Source organism: Chanodichthys erythropterus, chromosome 15 (genome assembly GCF_024489055.1).
Source record: "Chanodichthys erythropterus isolate Z2021 chromosome 15, ASM2448905v1, whole genome shotgun sequence".
In the NCBI taxonomy this organism is placed as follows: domain Eukaryota; kingdom Metazoa; phylum Chordata; class Actinopteri; order Cypriniformes; family Xenocyprididae; genus Chanodichthys; species Chanodichthys erythropterus.
The window spans coordinates 29,831,027-29,848,543 of NC_090235.1; the positions used below are offsets into that span (position 1 = coordinate 29,831,027).

General features: G+C 36.6%; 1 protein-coding gene across 1 annotated transcript; it reads left to right on the plus strand.

The window, feature by feature from the left end:
* The first annotated feature begins 1,745 nt into the window (after positions 1-1,745).
* prrt1 (proline-rich transmembrane protein 1) lies at positions 1,746-8,874 on the plus strand. Its single transcript, XM_067411245.1, has 4 exons — positions 1,746-1,764; positions 3,502-3,860; positions 4,182-4,373; positions 8,234-8,874. Exons 1-4 carry the CDS (start codon positions 1,746-1,748, stop codon positions 8,408-8,410), a joined length of 747 nt encoding a protein of 248 aa, XP_067267346.1. The 3' UTR covers positions 8,411-8,874.
* The last annotated feature ends 8,643 nt before the right edge of the window (positions 8,875-17,517 follow it).

Here is a 17,517-nt window from a genome sequence, read left to right on the forward strand (position 1 = left end):
TTAAGGTTAATAAAAAAAACAATAATCAGATAAGTGAATAATCAATGTGTTTTTTACACAACTTTTACATTTGGTCCTCCCAATCCTCAATATATAAATTTCAGAGTATCTCAAGAATTTTACATCAGTTTCTGCTTTCAATAAATTAACTGTTTATGATAGAGCCATTATGAATATTCCACAAATAAATCTCCATTGTGACTATCATTCAATATAGCCCACTTTTCATACCAATAAAACAGTTTTTTGTTAGTCCAGGGCTAAATTTCATAAAATTTTCTGATTTCTAGATTAACTAATCTAACTTAAAGGGTTAGTTCACCCAAAAATGAAAATTCTGTCATTTATTACTCACCCTCATGCCGTTCCACACCTGTAAGACCTTCGTTCATCTTCGGAACACAAATTAAGATATTTTAGTTGAAATCCGATGGCTCCGTGAGGCCTCCATAGGGAGCAATTAAACTTCTTCTTTCAAGATCCATAAAAGTACTAAAAAGATTTTTAAATCGGTTCATGTGAGTACAGTGGTTCAATATTAATATTATAAAGCAAAGAATATTTTTGGTGCGCCAAAAAAACATAATAACGTCTTATTTAGTGATGGCCAATTTCAAAACGCTGCTTCAGGAAGATTTGGAGCATAAATGAATCAGCGTATCAAATCATGATTCAGATCGCGTGTCAAACTGCCAACGGCTGAAATCACGTGACTTTGGCGCTCCGAACAGCAGATTCGATACACAGATTCATTTGTGCTCCAAATCTTCCTGAAGCAGTGTTTTGAAATAAGCCATCACTAAATAAGTTGTTATTTTGTTTTTTTAGCACATCAAAAATATTCTTGTAGCTTTATAATATTAATATTGAACCACTGTACTCACATGAACTGATTTAAAAATGTTTTTAGTACCTTTATGGATCTTGAAAGAAGAAGTTTAACTGCTCCCTATGGAGGCCTCACGGAGCCATCGGATTTCAACTAAAATATCTTAATTTGTGTTCCGAAGATGAACGAAGGTCTTACGGGTGTGAAACGACATGAGGGTAAGTAATAAATGACAGAATTTTCATTTTTGGGTGAACTAAGTCTTTAAGTTTCATACAATCCAAAACGCCTTACTATAGTTACTACGGTAAAACCATCATAAATGAATATGGGATCTCCTTCAAACAATGTGTCATTGTATTATTTTAATGTCAATGATAGCTAATGCCAAGTTACCACAGTTTTGTTGTATAAAATTAGTATTATCGTAGTTTAGCGGAAACTGTTACCATGGTAACAATATTGTTCTCTTTTTTTTTTTTTTTACATCTTTTTGTAAATACACTTTATTAGTTTTAGTATTCTTGAAATTAAACTGTTTCCATGTGATGTGTGCGGTAGTATGCTGTAGTGTGGTTCTGCTGCTGTCTCTTTAAGACGCTCTGGTTAATTCGGTGTAACTAGATGCGTTAGTTGAAACCTGTTTTGCTGCTGCTGCTGCTGATGCTGCTCTGGATGTTGCAGTGTGACCGTGGAGAAAAACAGCAACAGACATTCAAAGGCTTTTACACCCAGATAACCAGCCTTTACACCGCATACATCAGTATTACCATCTGAAGATGCGTTATAATTAGCCTGGAGAGAAATCATCAGCATCGTCTGTTGTGATCTGACAAAGACAGACGTACTGGTTGGATTTGGGTTTTAATTACTGGAGGGACACACTAAACATCGTCGAAACGGAGAAGTAGACACAATGTCGTCGGAAAAACACGGTAAAAATGTCTATTTATTTATTTGGCCACATCGCAGCTAGGCTAATTAAATAAATTTATGCAGCTGGACGACTGATTTAAATCAAAGGTATTTAATAAAAAATGAGTGCGAGACGGCCATTCATGAATATTATGTTGTTAATAATTTTTCTTTTCTTTTTTATTGTTCATCCCAGTTTTATCTATGTAGTCGTATATTCAGACTGTGTCAAATCCTAGTGAGCTGCCTACATAGGCGTCAAAAGCGCGTAATGTCTGTTGTCGCGTGCTGCAGTTTTGTCCATTATAATGATGTGCTGAGCGTTTTTGAGCATCAAATGTCGAATCAATCCTGACTAGTGGATGATCCCCATAAATGCTGTCTGTGTAGAGGCAGCTTGATATTTGAAACACAGCCGTTATGTGCCTTTTTCGGTGCTGTATAATGCCGTGTTGAACATATAGGCTGAGAGATGAGAGAATATAGGCACATAGCTGTAAGTGTGCTTTGAAGGGTGTTGTATGAGGCTGTAGGGCCCTATTTCAGTCAGCAGGTCCCTTGGGTCCGTGATTCACATCGCTGTGCGATGGAGGGCCCTTATAATACATTCACTTGAAACTGTAACGTGATTTTGTAAAATTACGCATATGTGGTTTGGTATAACAGCCTTTTGGATTATCAATAAGCTTTCTTATGATAAAAAAAAAAAAAAAAAAAAAATCTTATTTCAGGGATTTTAATTAATATCTGAGAAAAGCTGCACATCCCTCTCGCCTCTTTGTCAGCCCATTTAGACAAAGAATGAAAGTATATTCACAAAACATATTATTTTATAGTTTAATCTGCAGGATGTTGGACATTAAGGAAGACACAGACAACCTTATTTAAATATGCTCAGAAAACGATGCATTAAATATGTATCCTTGTGCATATTTTTTCTCTTCCAACTAATTAAATATGAATTGTTGTGCCTTAAATCCCCTTATACCATCCTGAACTATATATGCTGCTGACATTGTGAAGGATTGCATAATGATTTAGTCGCTTACACATAGAAACACACACACTGAGCTAAACTCTCCTGGGTGACACAAGCTGGTGTAAATCTCATTAAATCTTTACTGTTCCAGGTTGAATCCGGGTTAAGGAATAGTTTATTGGAATTTCTAAATTTAAATAATAATAGCATGCATCAGTTGACAGCGGAAAGTAAAAATCTTTTTCATTTTCTCAATGGGAAATTGAGTGATAACGTATAAACCTGCTGTGAGCTCAGAGGTTGTTAATCGATGGTATATGCTTTTTTTTTTTTTTTTTTTTAACTAAACAGTTTGCATTAAATCAACATATTTTTTTTTAAAGAATCAGAATTCCTGGTTAAAAATTACATTAACCATGATTCTGCATAAGAACCTTCACCAATCAGAGAGTCCCGGTGAACACATTTCACCAAACTTGCTCGCTATGCTGTAAAAAATACTTAAATATTTGTATTTATATGCATATTTTGCCATAAACTTAAATATATTGTTTCTATAGATATAGTCAACAATATTTAATTAGTAAATTTATATTTCATCAGTTTTAATTTGAATATGTAATTCGCAAGGCTTCATGGGATTGTAGTTTTTCCCCTCATTAATGCCTTTAAGTGCAGTCTTGTACCTTTTCACATGTAGAATACAATCTTACTCTTATAAATTATTGTCTGACAGTCTTTATTCGTGTTGTATGACTGTCAATTTGTCATGGCTCAGGATTGGAGGAGGCAGCGGGGAGGCAGGCCATGTCTCAGCCGATGATGCAGATGGCTCCGCCTCCCTACCTCCCCAACCAGGACCCCAACATGCCCCCACATCCCCCTCCACCTGGCTGTGGCCCACAGCCAAACTACCCCCCTCCCCCTCCTCCTCCTGGATCAGAGGGGTACATGCAGGAAACCCAGTTCCACTGTGGCACCCTCGGGCCCCAGGGAGCTCCAAACGGATACCCGGTGCAGACGCACGGACCAGTAGGCACCGTCCCTCATCCTCCAGTGGGCTATATACATCCAGGATACCCCCTACAACTGCAGCCCTGCACGGCCTACGTGCCTGTCTATCCCATAGGCACAGGGGTGAGTGAGGATTCATCTTATAATGTATTTAGAGTTGGAATGAAATGAAAATTGTAATCTAAATGCTGCATTGTAATTGATTCATTGATGTAAATCTTACTTTTTTTTAAAAAAAAAAGATTTTTGACATCATAATCATAAAGTTTAATCAAAATGTCATAATTACATAGTGGCTGGTTAAATTTAAACCCTGCATGACCTACAAAGTGTCTGTGAGATCAGACATTTTTCTGAATCAAAAAATATAGAAATTATGCACCTCAATTGCACACCGGTTTCTGTAAGCTGAACTGACCTTTCCTGTCTGTTTCCTTTACTCAGGCACAGCCTTACATGCCTAATGGTGCACCTCATCCAGGTGTTGCTCCCGGCCAGATGGCCATGCATATGCCAAATGGCATCGCTCTGATGGAGTCTCGTCGTCCTCCCCACGACTACCTGCCCATCGCTGTCCTCACCACTGTCTGCTGCTTCTGGCCCACAGGGATAATTGCCATCATCAAAGCCGTGCAGGTAAATGAGCCCAGACAGAGCTCTGATGACAGTACGGCTGAGATATGATGAATCTATCATGAGATATGAATGTGGATATCATTTCAGTTTTGAAGTGTTGGCTGTTCACACAAGTACGATACAACTAACAGGGGTGTGTTTCCCATACAATGGCATAACTCACTGCTAACAACCATAATAAGATGCATTGTTGGAGAAATTAACTAGCTAGTTTCAGCACCTTCTTCATTTGAACCATGTTGGTCCAATAGGTAACACTTTATTACAGCTTAGTTAGACATTCTACTAGCTATAAGTAACTGTGCTACTACATGTCAACTACCAGTCATTAGAGTTTTAGTAGACTGTCTGCTCATCTGTTAAAACTTTATTTTGATGGTCCCCCAACAGACATTCGACTATAAGTAAATTTGCAAGTACATGTCAACTTATGCTACTAACCCTAACCTAACAATCTACTAATACTCTAATGAGAAATACATTGTGTCTACACCGTACTCGAGAGACATGATGTGACACGACAAAAGACAATAGAACCCATTATAATCAGTGATGCTGTTTACACTGGATGCAGCAAGATGCAACACAACACATTCCCGACAAAAAAACTGATGCCTCGTTCTATTTCCAACGTACTTCAATCGCTCCCGCTTCTTCTGACACAAAGAACAAATGGATTTGCAACAGTCGCTTTGTCGCGTCCAGTGTAGACATCCTGAAGCTGTTGCAGCACAACGGGACAACTGTCAGTGTAGACACAATGTTAGTTGACATGTAGTTGCGTATTATTTAGAGTTAGTTAACATGTAGTTCCAAGTTGACATGTAGTTAGTAAAATGTCTAATGTGGACTAACAAAACCAATGAAATAGGGCTGTCATTAAAGGCCCACTGAAGTGCTTTGGAACACGCAGCATTATTCAATGTTTTGACGTAATTTTCCCTGAAACAGGAAGACAGGGTGGGACATATCGAACTGCTCCTCCCCTTTTTTACAATAGCTTATGGTGTTTTGTTTATATCACAGCTCGGCCATAGCCGTTGAGCTAGTTAAAGCCTCAGTTTCCCTTTATAATCTCTAACCGTTTCTCCTCCTAATGTCCTCTATATCACTTTAAAATATAGTATTCTGTGCAGAATTCAAATGGATCCGATATGTTTTGTGGTCTGCGCAGACTCGCACATATCAGACTGTGTGCGCTCTGTGGCGGTTTGCGCCACACTAACGTGAAACCAGACTACATTTGCCTCAATAGAAATGTCTATTTATAATGTAGAGGGCGGGACGCTTTAGATTCTAGAGAGCATTTGTTTCTACAAAAAAATCTAATGAGAAGCTAAAGTGTAGCGTGATATCATCAAAATCATTGGCAGAAGTGAGTGACTAAGTTTTGAATGCTAATATCTTCTATGTGCAAATTTTGTCATTGTTTTGGAGCACACTAGCTTATAGATAAGAATAAGGCTAACATATTCATACTAAAAGACAAAAAAAAAAACATTTGATTTCATGGCAACTTTAAAGGTGCCCTAGAACTTCTTTTTAAAAGATGTAATATAAATCTAAGGTGTCCCCTGAATGTGTCTGTGAAGTTTCAGCTCAAAATACCCCATAGATTTTTTTAAATTCATTTTTTTTAACTGCCTATTTTGGGGCATCATTAACTATGCACCGATATATAGGTTGCGGCCCCTTTAATTCTCGTGCTCCCCCTCCCCCGGAGCTCACGCTTGCCTTGAACAGCATAAACACAGTTTACACTGCTAATATAACCCTCAAAATGGATCTTTACAAGATGTTTGTCATGCATGCTGCTTGCATACATCGGATCATGTAAGTATAGTATTTATTTGGATGTATTACATTTGATTCTGAATGAGTTTGAGGCTATGCTGCGTGGCTAAAGCTAACATTACACACTGTTGGAGAGATTTATAAAGAATAAAGTTTTGTTTATAAATTATACAGACTGCAAGTGTTTAAAAATGAAAATAGCGATGGCTCTCTTGTCTCTGTGAATACAGTAAGAAACAATGGTAACTTTAACCACATCTAACAGTACATTAGCAACATGCTAACGAAACATTTAGAAAGACAATTTACAAATATCACTAAAAATATCATGTTATCATGAATCATGTCAGTTATTATCGCTCCATCTGCCATTTTTCGCTATTGTCCTTGCTTGCTTACCTAGTCTGATGATTCAGCTGTGCACATCCAGACATTCTGCCCTTGTCTAATGGCTTGATCATGGGCTGGCATATGCAAATATTGGGGGCGTACACCTCGACTGTTACGTAACAGTCAGTGTTATGTTGAGATTCGCCTGTTCTTCGGAGATTTATATAAGAAGGAGGAAACAATGGAGTTTGAAACTCAGTGTATGTCATTTCCATGTACTGAACTCTTGTTATTCAACTATGCCAATATAAATTCAATATTTAATTCTAGGGCACATTTAATGAAGTCACATGCAGGTAGTGGAGTAATAACTTCTGATAATTAATCTATTCAAGATTGGAATTAATGTCAAAATTATTATAGTTCATTTACGTGAAAAAACAGAAAGCCGTTCCTTGTTTAGAATCAGGTTAACATGCAGTATGTAATTGGCATACACTTTACTCTTGTATATGTATGGTTCACTCAGTCAGCAGCCTTTTCACAACACAATTTCTCCGAAATGCTGCTGTAACAAACATGGCATCTGAGGACTACTTTACTATTTTTGATCCCCAACATTTTGCTTTATCTTATGTTTGATTCATCATGGGTTCCCTTGTAGTTAACTTTGTGGTTAACTTTGTGGATAAACGCACCCCAGATGTTCATGAAAGCATTAGGTTAATGGATGCATTCCAATATGATATTTTATTATTATCCATATTTACAAACAATTTACACAGAATTTCATTCAATATGGGGTCCAAATTCTAGAGAAAATGAGATCCAGGCAGTAGATAAAGTTGATGAAAATATTATTTATTCATTACAATTAAATTTAGCCTCACACGCAAACTTTAATCGATAATGAAAACACTTAATAAAACCAAAAGGTATCATAAAGGATTAGTCAATAGTTAATAATACATTTAGAGTATTATAAAATCCAGAGTATTGTGTCTAATAGATGAAAATCAAAAATAATTAAAACATTAAGACATTTTCAGATAAGAGAGAAGAGGCAGAAGCCCAGGAGAGCAAAGGAGAGAAAAGCTCTATTATCAACAACTCAGTCCATACTATACCATAAGCATACAGGGAGATTCCCAACCCACTCAAACTGATGTTTTGTTAAAATGAAAAAGGTTAATTTCACCCATTATGTCGTCCACTAGTCCAGTGTCAAAAATAGTTGTTTTAACCCTTAGGGAATTTTGCAAATCTTGCACTATTAAATGTCAGCAGACACTAATTCTGAAAAACATCACTTCTGCAGTACTTGGCAGGCGTCCAATGTCTAACCATAAACGTGTCAGCGTGACCTGTCACACTGGAACACTTTGAAGAACAATTGAACATAACAAGCATACATACTCTTAAAGATAAAATAAGAATAACCATAAGGGTACAATAACAAGTAAATACTTGAAAATATGATAAGAATTAATATATATGTGAGTAAAATATGAGTACATAAATATGGGAAATCAAAAGTGAAACTGATAAATCATAAGCCATAAACGATTAACATAAATATTAATAAAAAGGCATGAATATTAATATTGACCATTGGATGCATCAATATGTTTTTTTTAACATCAAACAATTTAATTTCAGACTTGGTACGAACAATTCTCTTGTATCTACTTTATCTAAATATCTACTAAATAAGATTTTTTTTCATATTTGTTTAGGTGCGTACTGCTGTTGCTCGGGGCGACATGGTTACAGCAGAGATTGCTTCACGCGAGGCACGTAACTTCTCCTTCATCAGTCTGGCAGTGGGAATCGCCTCCATCGTGTTGTGCACCATACTCACCGTTGTGGTCATCATCGCCTCTCAACACCATGATGACGACTGGGAGCCTTAGAGACCACAGCTCAGGGACGAACCTCCTCAACCTGCCCTACAGTCCCCTGGCCACCATTCCAGTCGGTATTCTGCTTTTTCTTTCACACAGCACAGTTCTGACTTCTCAAGCCACCACATCCTAATCTGCAGTCAAAAATACGATATTACAGCCATTTGCCCTTGTATTAGTTACAAGATAGAACAGCGGGAACTATGGGGAACACAAACGCCTACCATGTTGTAAGTGTGCTCACACTCACATTAACCTACCTGAACAATTCCTGCCTCTCCTGAACAAAACCCTGTGTAAGATCAGTAGTTTTAAAATATAGTGTACTAAAGACTTGAGTCAGGTCAGATGTGTTATTGTTTTCTCCTAAAATTTGCCAAAAATATTACTTTTTAAAAGAAACACACAAGTATTACAAGAACATGATTTTGGTATTATTGTGTTTTTTGACATTCAAAACATTTCGTCTATTATTTTGTGCCATTTGTCTGTTTAAAAAGAAAAATAATATATTACTTTGTAGGTTGAATTGACAGATTTAGTTACTGAAAATGTGGATAAATTGTGTTTTAAATACACTAAGTATTGAAATTCACATTCAAAAAGACTAACTGATTATTGGAAATAAGTTCCAGTATAATAGAACTGGAATTTCAGATTCCATCATTTACCCAAAGGAACTTCTATGGTGTAGTTCAGAAGAGTCTATATCAGTATTGTTCACTCAGTGGTTTCTTTTCTTAAACCCAAGGCCAGAAATATACTCTACGCAGTACACAAACACAGATGCTAGTGCTTGGCTAACACATGGCAGCATGCAGTTCTCTTGTACATATTAGTGACGAACACCAAAACACCAAGAACCAAGAGCAATTAAACTTAGGTAATTGCTACTAATTTTTACATTTTGCTACTCTAGCGTCATTTTTGGTCATGGTGAAGTATGTCCACACTAGACTAGTCCTCCAAAACTTTTTTGGCCGTAACCAAAAATTCTATTTATTACTGTTTAGGCCCAATTTTTTTGGTTGTTGAAATTTGCATTACTATTTAAAGCTGCAATGTTAGATTTTTGCACTACTAGTGGCACAAAATGGAAATGCAATCTGTTCATTTATGAAGCCTTAATAGCAACATTGGCTTAACCAATGGTGTGAGTTTTTATTGCAGCTAGTGGCACAGAATTGACATACTGAAATTTTGACAATATTTTTTTTACCCTTGAATAGTCATGATATTAAACGGCATGTGGTATTATTGTGGTAGCCAGCTATAAAAATGACAGTTTAACTGACTTTAAAAAGTTGACTCAGCAGGATTTTCTGTTAAATTGACCCCAGAATAAGAATTTATGCTAATGTATAACTCCTTTTGTGGCAATATGTATCATTTTGAATTGCTGACAAATTCTGTGAAAATAGCTAAAAGCATCTGCGTTCATGTACTTGCGTAGAGTACGTCTCGGGCCCAAGTGTTCCCAAGTGTCTTGTTGCAAACCGGTCTCAAATAGTTCAGAGATGTTGAACGAATGTATTATAGGGTGAAATTATTGCTTCATTACTGACTTTTGTAAATTGGCTCTTCATTAAGGGAAGACATGACATTTTTGTGTTGTGATCTAGTGTATTATTTATTGTTTAAACACTAAATTATTAATTTGTGTATTAAACTGATAATTATGTATTTATTGAAATATGTAATCATAGGTCTAACTGTTGTGCTGAAATATTTAGTTATCTTTCCTAGATAACAGTCAGTCATCACAGATGATTGCTCAGCTGGCATATTTTGATGAAGCATGTGGTAATATGCACTTTTATGCTCAGTAAGCAAGTAGCTAGTTTGTCTCACTTCTATGTAGATGAAAGTGTAACTTGCTTCAATTCTGACCTCATTGAAACTCCTCACATGCTGCTGTCAGTTAGCTGTAGTTTGTTAGATAAACACATTTAGCACAATGGTTTGGTTGAACAAAAAGTATCACACAATCCTAGAGTGTTCCTACATATATTATACTGAAACATGGATGCAATGTTTTAGATTTGTAAGACTCTAATATGTGAATTTATCTCTTACTGCTTTCAAAATGCATCCATTCGTGCCATTCACTGACTGTATGATCTGTCAAACTCTTCATTTTCAAACAAGAAAAAACCCAAAAATGAAAATCCCGTCATTATTTAGCAACAACACTCATGTTGTTCCAAAAACCTGTATGACTTTCTTCCATTGAGGATAAAAAGAAAATCTAGCTAAATGCTGATTCTGCTCTTTCCATAATGAAAGAGAATGGGGCTGTCAAGCACCAGAACTGACAAATAACTTAAATAACCCATAGAACTAAAATTTGGGAATAATGGATTTTATTATTTTATTTAATATTTGTTTATTTTTATTTATTTTTTGGAGCTTGATAGCCCCAGTCACCATTTGCTAAGAGTGGTGCAGGGATGATAGGCCAAAACCTAGAAATATTTTTTAGCACTTCCGGTTCCATCGTCCTGAAGTCAATGGGTTTTTGAATGGGTTTTCTGTTAAATGCTTGAAATAAGGTCTGTGGTGAACACAAGCTTAAGATTTTTTCAGATTTTATTTTACAATATAATTTTTTTTTTTTTAAGTGTTTACTTGTCTTGTAAAAGGTGGTTGCCAACAAGTGGCTAAATGGGACTACAAAGGTTGTCAGGGACATTAAACATCATCAGCCGAACAGGTAAACCCATCTACTCACTAGTCCACTTTCATAGCCTCATTGTATACTCGCTCTTGCAAACTATTAGAACTTGAACTTTACGGGTAAATATTTTTAAACAAAGACTGAAAGAGTTGTCGGAAGCTTGGCGATGGTGACGTTGAAGCCATGCGACCGTGGTGAAGTTTGTTTATAGGCTTTTGACTTCTGCGGATTGTATTTACACTTCAAAATTCATAAAAGTTGTGTTCATTTGTGAAGATCATCATGATGAACAAAATGTGTAAGAATCATAAGCTTTTGTTAGTCACAGACCTTACTTTCTGCAATATTCCAAAAGCCAATGGAAAAATCCTATAGGGTTTGTGTTGAGGGAACCAGGATGATGCTAACGTCCGGGTTGGTGGTCTACAAAAATACGTCATCTCTGCACCACTCTGTGGTATGGAAAAGCGCAGCCCCCATATGCTGTAACTTTATGGAAAACTGCAGTCTGTATCTGCTAAATTTCTCCTATTGTATTATAAAGGTTTTGAAAAGCATGAAAGCAAAAATCATGACAGAATTTTCATTTTTTTCGGATTGATTCAGTGGATGATCTTTTAATTTGTGTATAAAGCTTTACAGTTTCTACATTTGCAGGCTTGACAGTCTTGGCGAGATATGTGCTTATTGTATCAGTAAAATACAAGAAAGAGAACAGCCAATTTTGATAAATGAATGTGTCCCATGATAAATTAAGAAAGACGGGAGAAAATCATCTTTTGCATCCATTTGAGCACTTTCTGTCCTCTTCTACCATGTCACTCAATTTGAATTATTTCTTTCTCTTTCTGTTTTTTTTTTTTTGGCTTGTGTAATTTGAACTGCGTCATATCGTTCTTTTCCTGCTCTCTTTATCTCTTTAATCGATTTCTAATATCTTTCTGATCTATTTTTGAACAAATGCCTTGCAGCACATTGCAAGTGTTTTGCTGAACTGTTTGTTGAATGACTTCTGATGTATCGTTTATACCTGTTAGAGGTGTGATTGCACATGGTCATGTTTATATGGGCTATGTCTAAGAATATGGCCCTCATTTTCTATCAAAGACAGCATAGTTTCAATAGAAATCCTGTCTGTTAATAAGACAAGCTTGTCCGATACATTTTATTTTGGTGTTTTAAAGTTGTGCAAACACTGTACAGTTGATGTGAAACTAGCTCCTGTTTATAATTAGACCAGCAATATGCTTTTTCACACAGTTGTGATGTAAAGCTAATGCTTTATTGTTATAAACATGGCCACTGAAATCTGATTGCCTATAGTTACTGCACACGGTTTCTCTAAGCTTGTAAATGCGGCAGACAGTTTATTCAAAATAGCCGCAAGCTCCCTTGTATTTGTGTGCTTCTAGAGGTTTATTCTTCTGTGAATCTCACGAAACCTGTCAAAAACATGTCCTGGTCATATTTCTCCTCAAGTCAATAGAATAAAATATGAAATTATAATTTTCATAAATAAAATGAAGCTTATTTATTATAATTTTTTGCATTACTTTGACACCAATTAAACATTTCCCCCATCACCGAGATGCAAAGCTAATGAAAATAATGGGAATTACTCAGAATTTTGGCAAAAATTTGCTTTATTGTCATTGAAAATAATGTTGCAAAAACACGCTTCATTTTCTTTATGCAAAAAAATCATTGCTTTTTTTCTTCTTTGATTATGGGTGTGAATTGTGACCCAGACATGTTTTTTATTTTATTTTTATTCATTTATTTTGTGAGATTTACCCTTTAATGAGTCCAATCATTGATTTGCAGTGTATGAATCCAGTGATTTGAATTAAAGAGGAATACCTGGTTGTGCAAGAATCGATTGTGTAGCGTTTTCTCTCCCTCTCTATCTCATGTTTGGCCTTTCTCTTTGTCTCAGAGGTGCTATTTATAGTTGCCCTGTTTTTCCTCTCTATCTCTGAATCTTTTTCCCTTGTGTCACTGGAGCTGCAGTATAACTCCACATCAAATAACTGATAAACTGATAGGAGGGTGCCAGTGCCTCATAAAATCCTCTCATTTACATATTGTATCCATTATGTGGTGTACAATAATGGCCCAGGGGCTGCAGCTCTTCTCAATCTGTGGGGGCATCCGTCATTCTGTGGATCAAATTCAATATGATGCTCGGCCATCACAGTGAGGGAGTGAAGATTGCTATCAGAAGGCATCAGCATGACTGTGCACAAGATAAAATATAAAAGAAAATATTATAGAATAATATAATAGGAATTAAAGGACAAGAGAGGGATCAGAAAAGTGCTAAATGAAAACAAATCCAACTCATATTTCACCTCATTCAGTATTTGTATGCAGCACTGCCCAATATGGCAGTCGTCCTGGTCTTATACTGACACCTGGTGGTGTGGATGAATAATGTAAAATCAAATGTTTCGATGCCAAATGTACTTTTCACAGTCAGCCAGGATTCATTTATTCCATTAGTGAAAGCGTCCAATAGCAGAAGAAAGGGAGTAGTATTCAGTTGGTCATGTGATCTCAAAATGGCGACCACCATGAGGTGACCCACTCCATGTAAAAAACAAAACAAAATAGCTTTTATTAGGCTACTGATATGTTTTTAACAATATATATTTTTTTAAATAACTATTAATTAAAAACATTTTTGTTGAGGAAATAATTAAGTTAATCTTTTAGAGTTTTTCTGTGTGTGTGTGTGTGTGTGTGTGTGTGTGTGTGTGTGTGTGTGTATTATGACCAAAATGATGTTTTTCTTTTGAAAATTTAAAATTAAATTAAATTTTGAGTTTTTACCATTATTCTCCAAGATGATTCTCATTAGATATTCAAATGGATACAGACACTAATTCATTTGTCTAATTCGTTTTGTCCAAAACATTGTATTATTATTATTATTATTATTAATGGTTCTAAAAACAGTGTTATTGTTAACTGAAACAGTTAACTTAAAGCTGAAATAATATGAAATATTAGATTTTTAAACGACAATTAGATATTAAATATTAAAACTTAAACGACAATTAGAAATGTTACATTGGCAACTAACTAAATAGAAAAGTGTTAGTATAATATAAATAGCATATAAATAATACTAAATAACGCTGCCTAAAATAAGCTTCATTTTTATGTAATTTCTTTTGATTTTGGGGTGAAATATGACCTGGATTCATTCTTGACAGGTTTCGTGAGATTCATCCAAAATGGAAAGAGGTGGGAGAGAAGAGAGATGAATCAAGTTAGAAGAAGGAAGCAGGCCAGACTGTGTCGGTAGGATCACAGATGGTCGTTTAGCCTCCCAAAGAGACCCATCGTTTCAGTAATCATTTAACACTGCAGGCCTGCCATCTTCCCCAACACAGTTTTGCCTCTTCTGCTCTGACCCTCACGGCATGTGTTTGTGTCACCCATACTGCGTTCGTGTACTCACCCACAAATCACCTCCACAGCTCCATCAAGGCTGATTAACAACCTCTGTTGGCCAACTACATCTGATATACACGTCCCTCACGGTGCTGTGTTTTTATGAGCTGCTCTGTGCTCTGTTGGTTAGGATCGCATACCCGTGTACTACTTGTGCCAAGCTTTGAGCAGCGCAGTAGATTCACTGACTCGCTGGTTGATTCATGTTGACACCATTACTGTCATTTCCTATCTCTTCCACAGTGGCTGTCCTCTCTGCTCTCACTGCACTGTCCTCCCCTCACCAGAGACTTATGTAAGACCCTTTACTCAGTGCCCTAACTAGGCACGACAAGTTTCCAGTGACAAGTCATTTCTCTGTCCACACTGAAAGAAAAAAAATAGCTGCAAAATCATAGCCATATTTCATGTTCAACATATTAAAATAAAACAGATTATGGCAAATCTCAGATAAAAAAAAAACATGAAATCAAAACTAACCCTATTTTATTTTAATACATGTTCATCAGTGTGCATTATTTCAAAGAAAACTATTTATCAAGCGTAGCATTAGTTCTGGCAGGTCACGTCAGTCAAGCTTGCATCAGCTGACTCTCAGCTGATCCAGCATCCCTATATATAGGCCCATTCAGTATTATCAGCAGCTTTATTGCGTTGCTTAGGAGCTAATTTTCCTCCTCCATCCCCAGCTCCTACTCTTGTCCAGTCAGGACTTGGCCTTCTGATAATTCCTCTTTGAATCAGACTCTTTTTTTTCTCAAATAATGTTGTACATTCAATTATTGAACATTATATCTGCAATACATTTATGTTGGTTCTGTTCTGTTTACCCTAGGGGGTGTTATCGCTGCTCTCCCTGCTCTTATCTATGCTAGGCTGCATGAATGGTCAGGGAGTTCTTGCCCAGAACAGAACCATAACACAAATCCAAACTGCATGCTAAGTGTCATGACAGAATTGTCTTTGTAATTTTTCATCACAATATAATAACTTTCCTGTGTGACTGACATCGTCAGTTCCTCTTATTTCTAGCCCTGCCCCTCAAAATACTTATAGAGACACTTTTCACCAACCATTTGATACAATAGTAACACTTTATAATAAGTTTCCATTAGTTAACATTAGTTAGTGCGTTAACAATGAGCAATGAACAATTACTCTCTGTTCATTCATGTTACCTCAGGTCTGTTAAATGTTTTGACTTTAATATTGTATTAGTGAATGTTGAAATTAACATTAACTGAGATGAATAAATGCTTTAGAAGTATTTTTCATTGTTAGTTCATGTTAACTAATGTAGTTAAAGAATTAGTTCACTTTAAAATGAAAATTACCCTAAGATTTACTCACCCTCAAGCCATCCTAGGTGTATATGACTTTCTTCTTTCTGATGAACACAATCGGAGTTATTAAATATTATTAAATATTCTGATGCATCCAAGCTTTATAATGGCAGTGAATGGGACCAACAAGTATGAAGCTCAATAAACTGCATCCATCCAAAGCAAAACGTACTCCACACGGTCCCGGGGGGTTAATAAAGGCCTTCTGAAGCAAAGCGATGCGTTTGTGTTAGAAAAATATCCATATTTAACAAGTTATAAAGTAAAATGTGTAGCTTTTGCAGACCGCCTTTACAAAGAAAATGTAAAACTCTTACAGTTCAAACTACATCTTACGCCTTCCATATTCGAATTACAAAAAAGCATAACTGATGCAACATCATTTGCACTTTTTTGTAAGTTGAATGCAAAAGGCGGTCTGGCATTAGAAGAAAGACATATACACCTAGGATGGGTTGAGGGTCCCTTGACCACCCTAAATTTTTCCTGTTTGAATATCCTGTATCATTTGGAAGTTTGAAAAAAATCCATGTTGATGAACGTGAGGGAGAAAGCTTTTGGCTGCGTCCGAAAACCTAGGTAACGTTAGCGGACTTGCTGCCTCGCTGCCTTATCAAGCAATGACTTGTAAGGCAGCGTTTGTGCATGAAGGCACCTCATGAAACAGATTTTCGGACAGACTTCTGAGGCAGCATAAGAGTTTAATGATCTACAGCAATATTGCGCGAGCTTTGGTGAAAACTAAACATATTTAATTACTACAGTAGTCATTTCTCGCTAGATATGACATCAAAAGTGGAAAATGTTGATCAAAAATGTACATTTACTCCAAAACTGGCCAGCAAATGCAACTTTCGGACGCCATCTTTATTTTTCTAGCTAAACTGTCACAGAATGGAAAGCACAGGATTGTGTGATATCAAAGGCAGCGAAGGATACATCTATGCTGCCTTCAAAAAATCGATCAGATGAAGGTATCTTGGGAAACAGGAAGCGAAGCTAACATTGGATTCGGATGTGCCTTGATGCCTTACTACCTTGAAATGTGCTCTCCGAAGGCAGTATTTTCCAGTTTTCGGACGCAGCCTTTATCTCAGGGAGTGCACATAAGTGGTACGCAGGTGCGCATGCGCGGTAAAAAAAATAAACGATGCGCACGCAGCGCACCACAAAACATGAAGGGAAGCCCTTTGAGTACCACTACCAACATTTTTAAGGACTGGTTCACAGGGACACGTTTACTTACTGGAGTAGGATTTTTCTCCATCTATGGTAAGATAGCAATCATGATGATAAGTGTGTTCTTTAATTATTTGGTGTGCAACGGTTCGCAGTTAATCTATGTTCCGTCCTAAGGTTCGGCATGCATGTGTTTTGCGGATTAACTTCTAAATTTAATCATCATAGAGTGAAAGTTTATCATTCAGACGTGTTTTGTCTCACCAATTAACACATTCAAACGATTTTAAAAGCGGGAAAAGAGGCGAAAATCAGGACTCGCGAGCTGTTATCTGTGCGCACAGCTTCACACCCCCGAAACGCGGGCACGCAGAGAGAGAGAGAGATTGAGACAGCGCTCAAACACCGAATTAATTCCTCTTTCGCGTTTACTTGTGCTTAAACGGACACATACACAC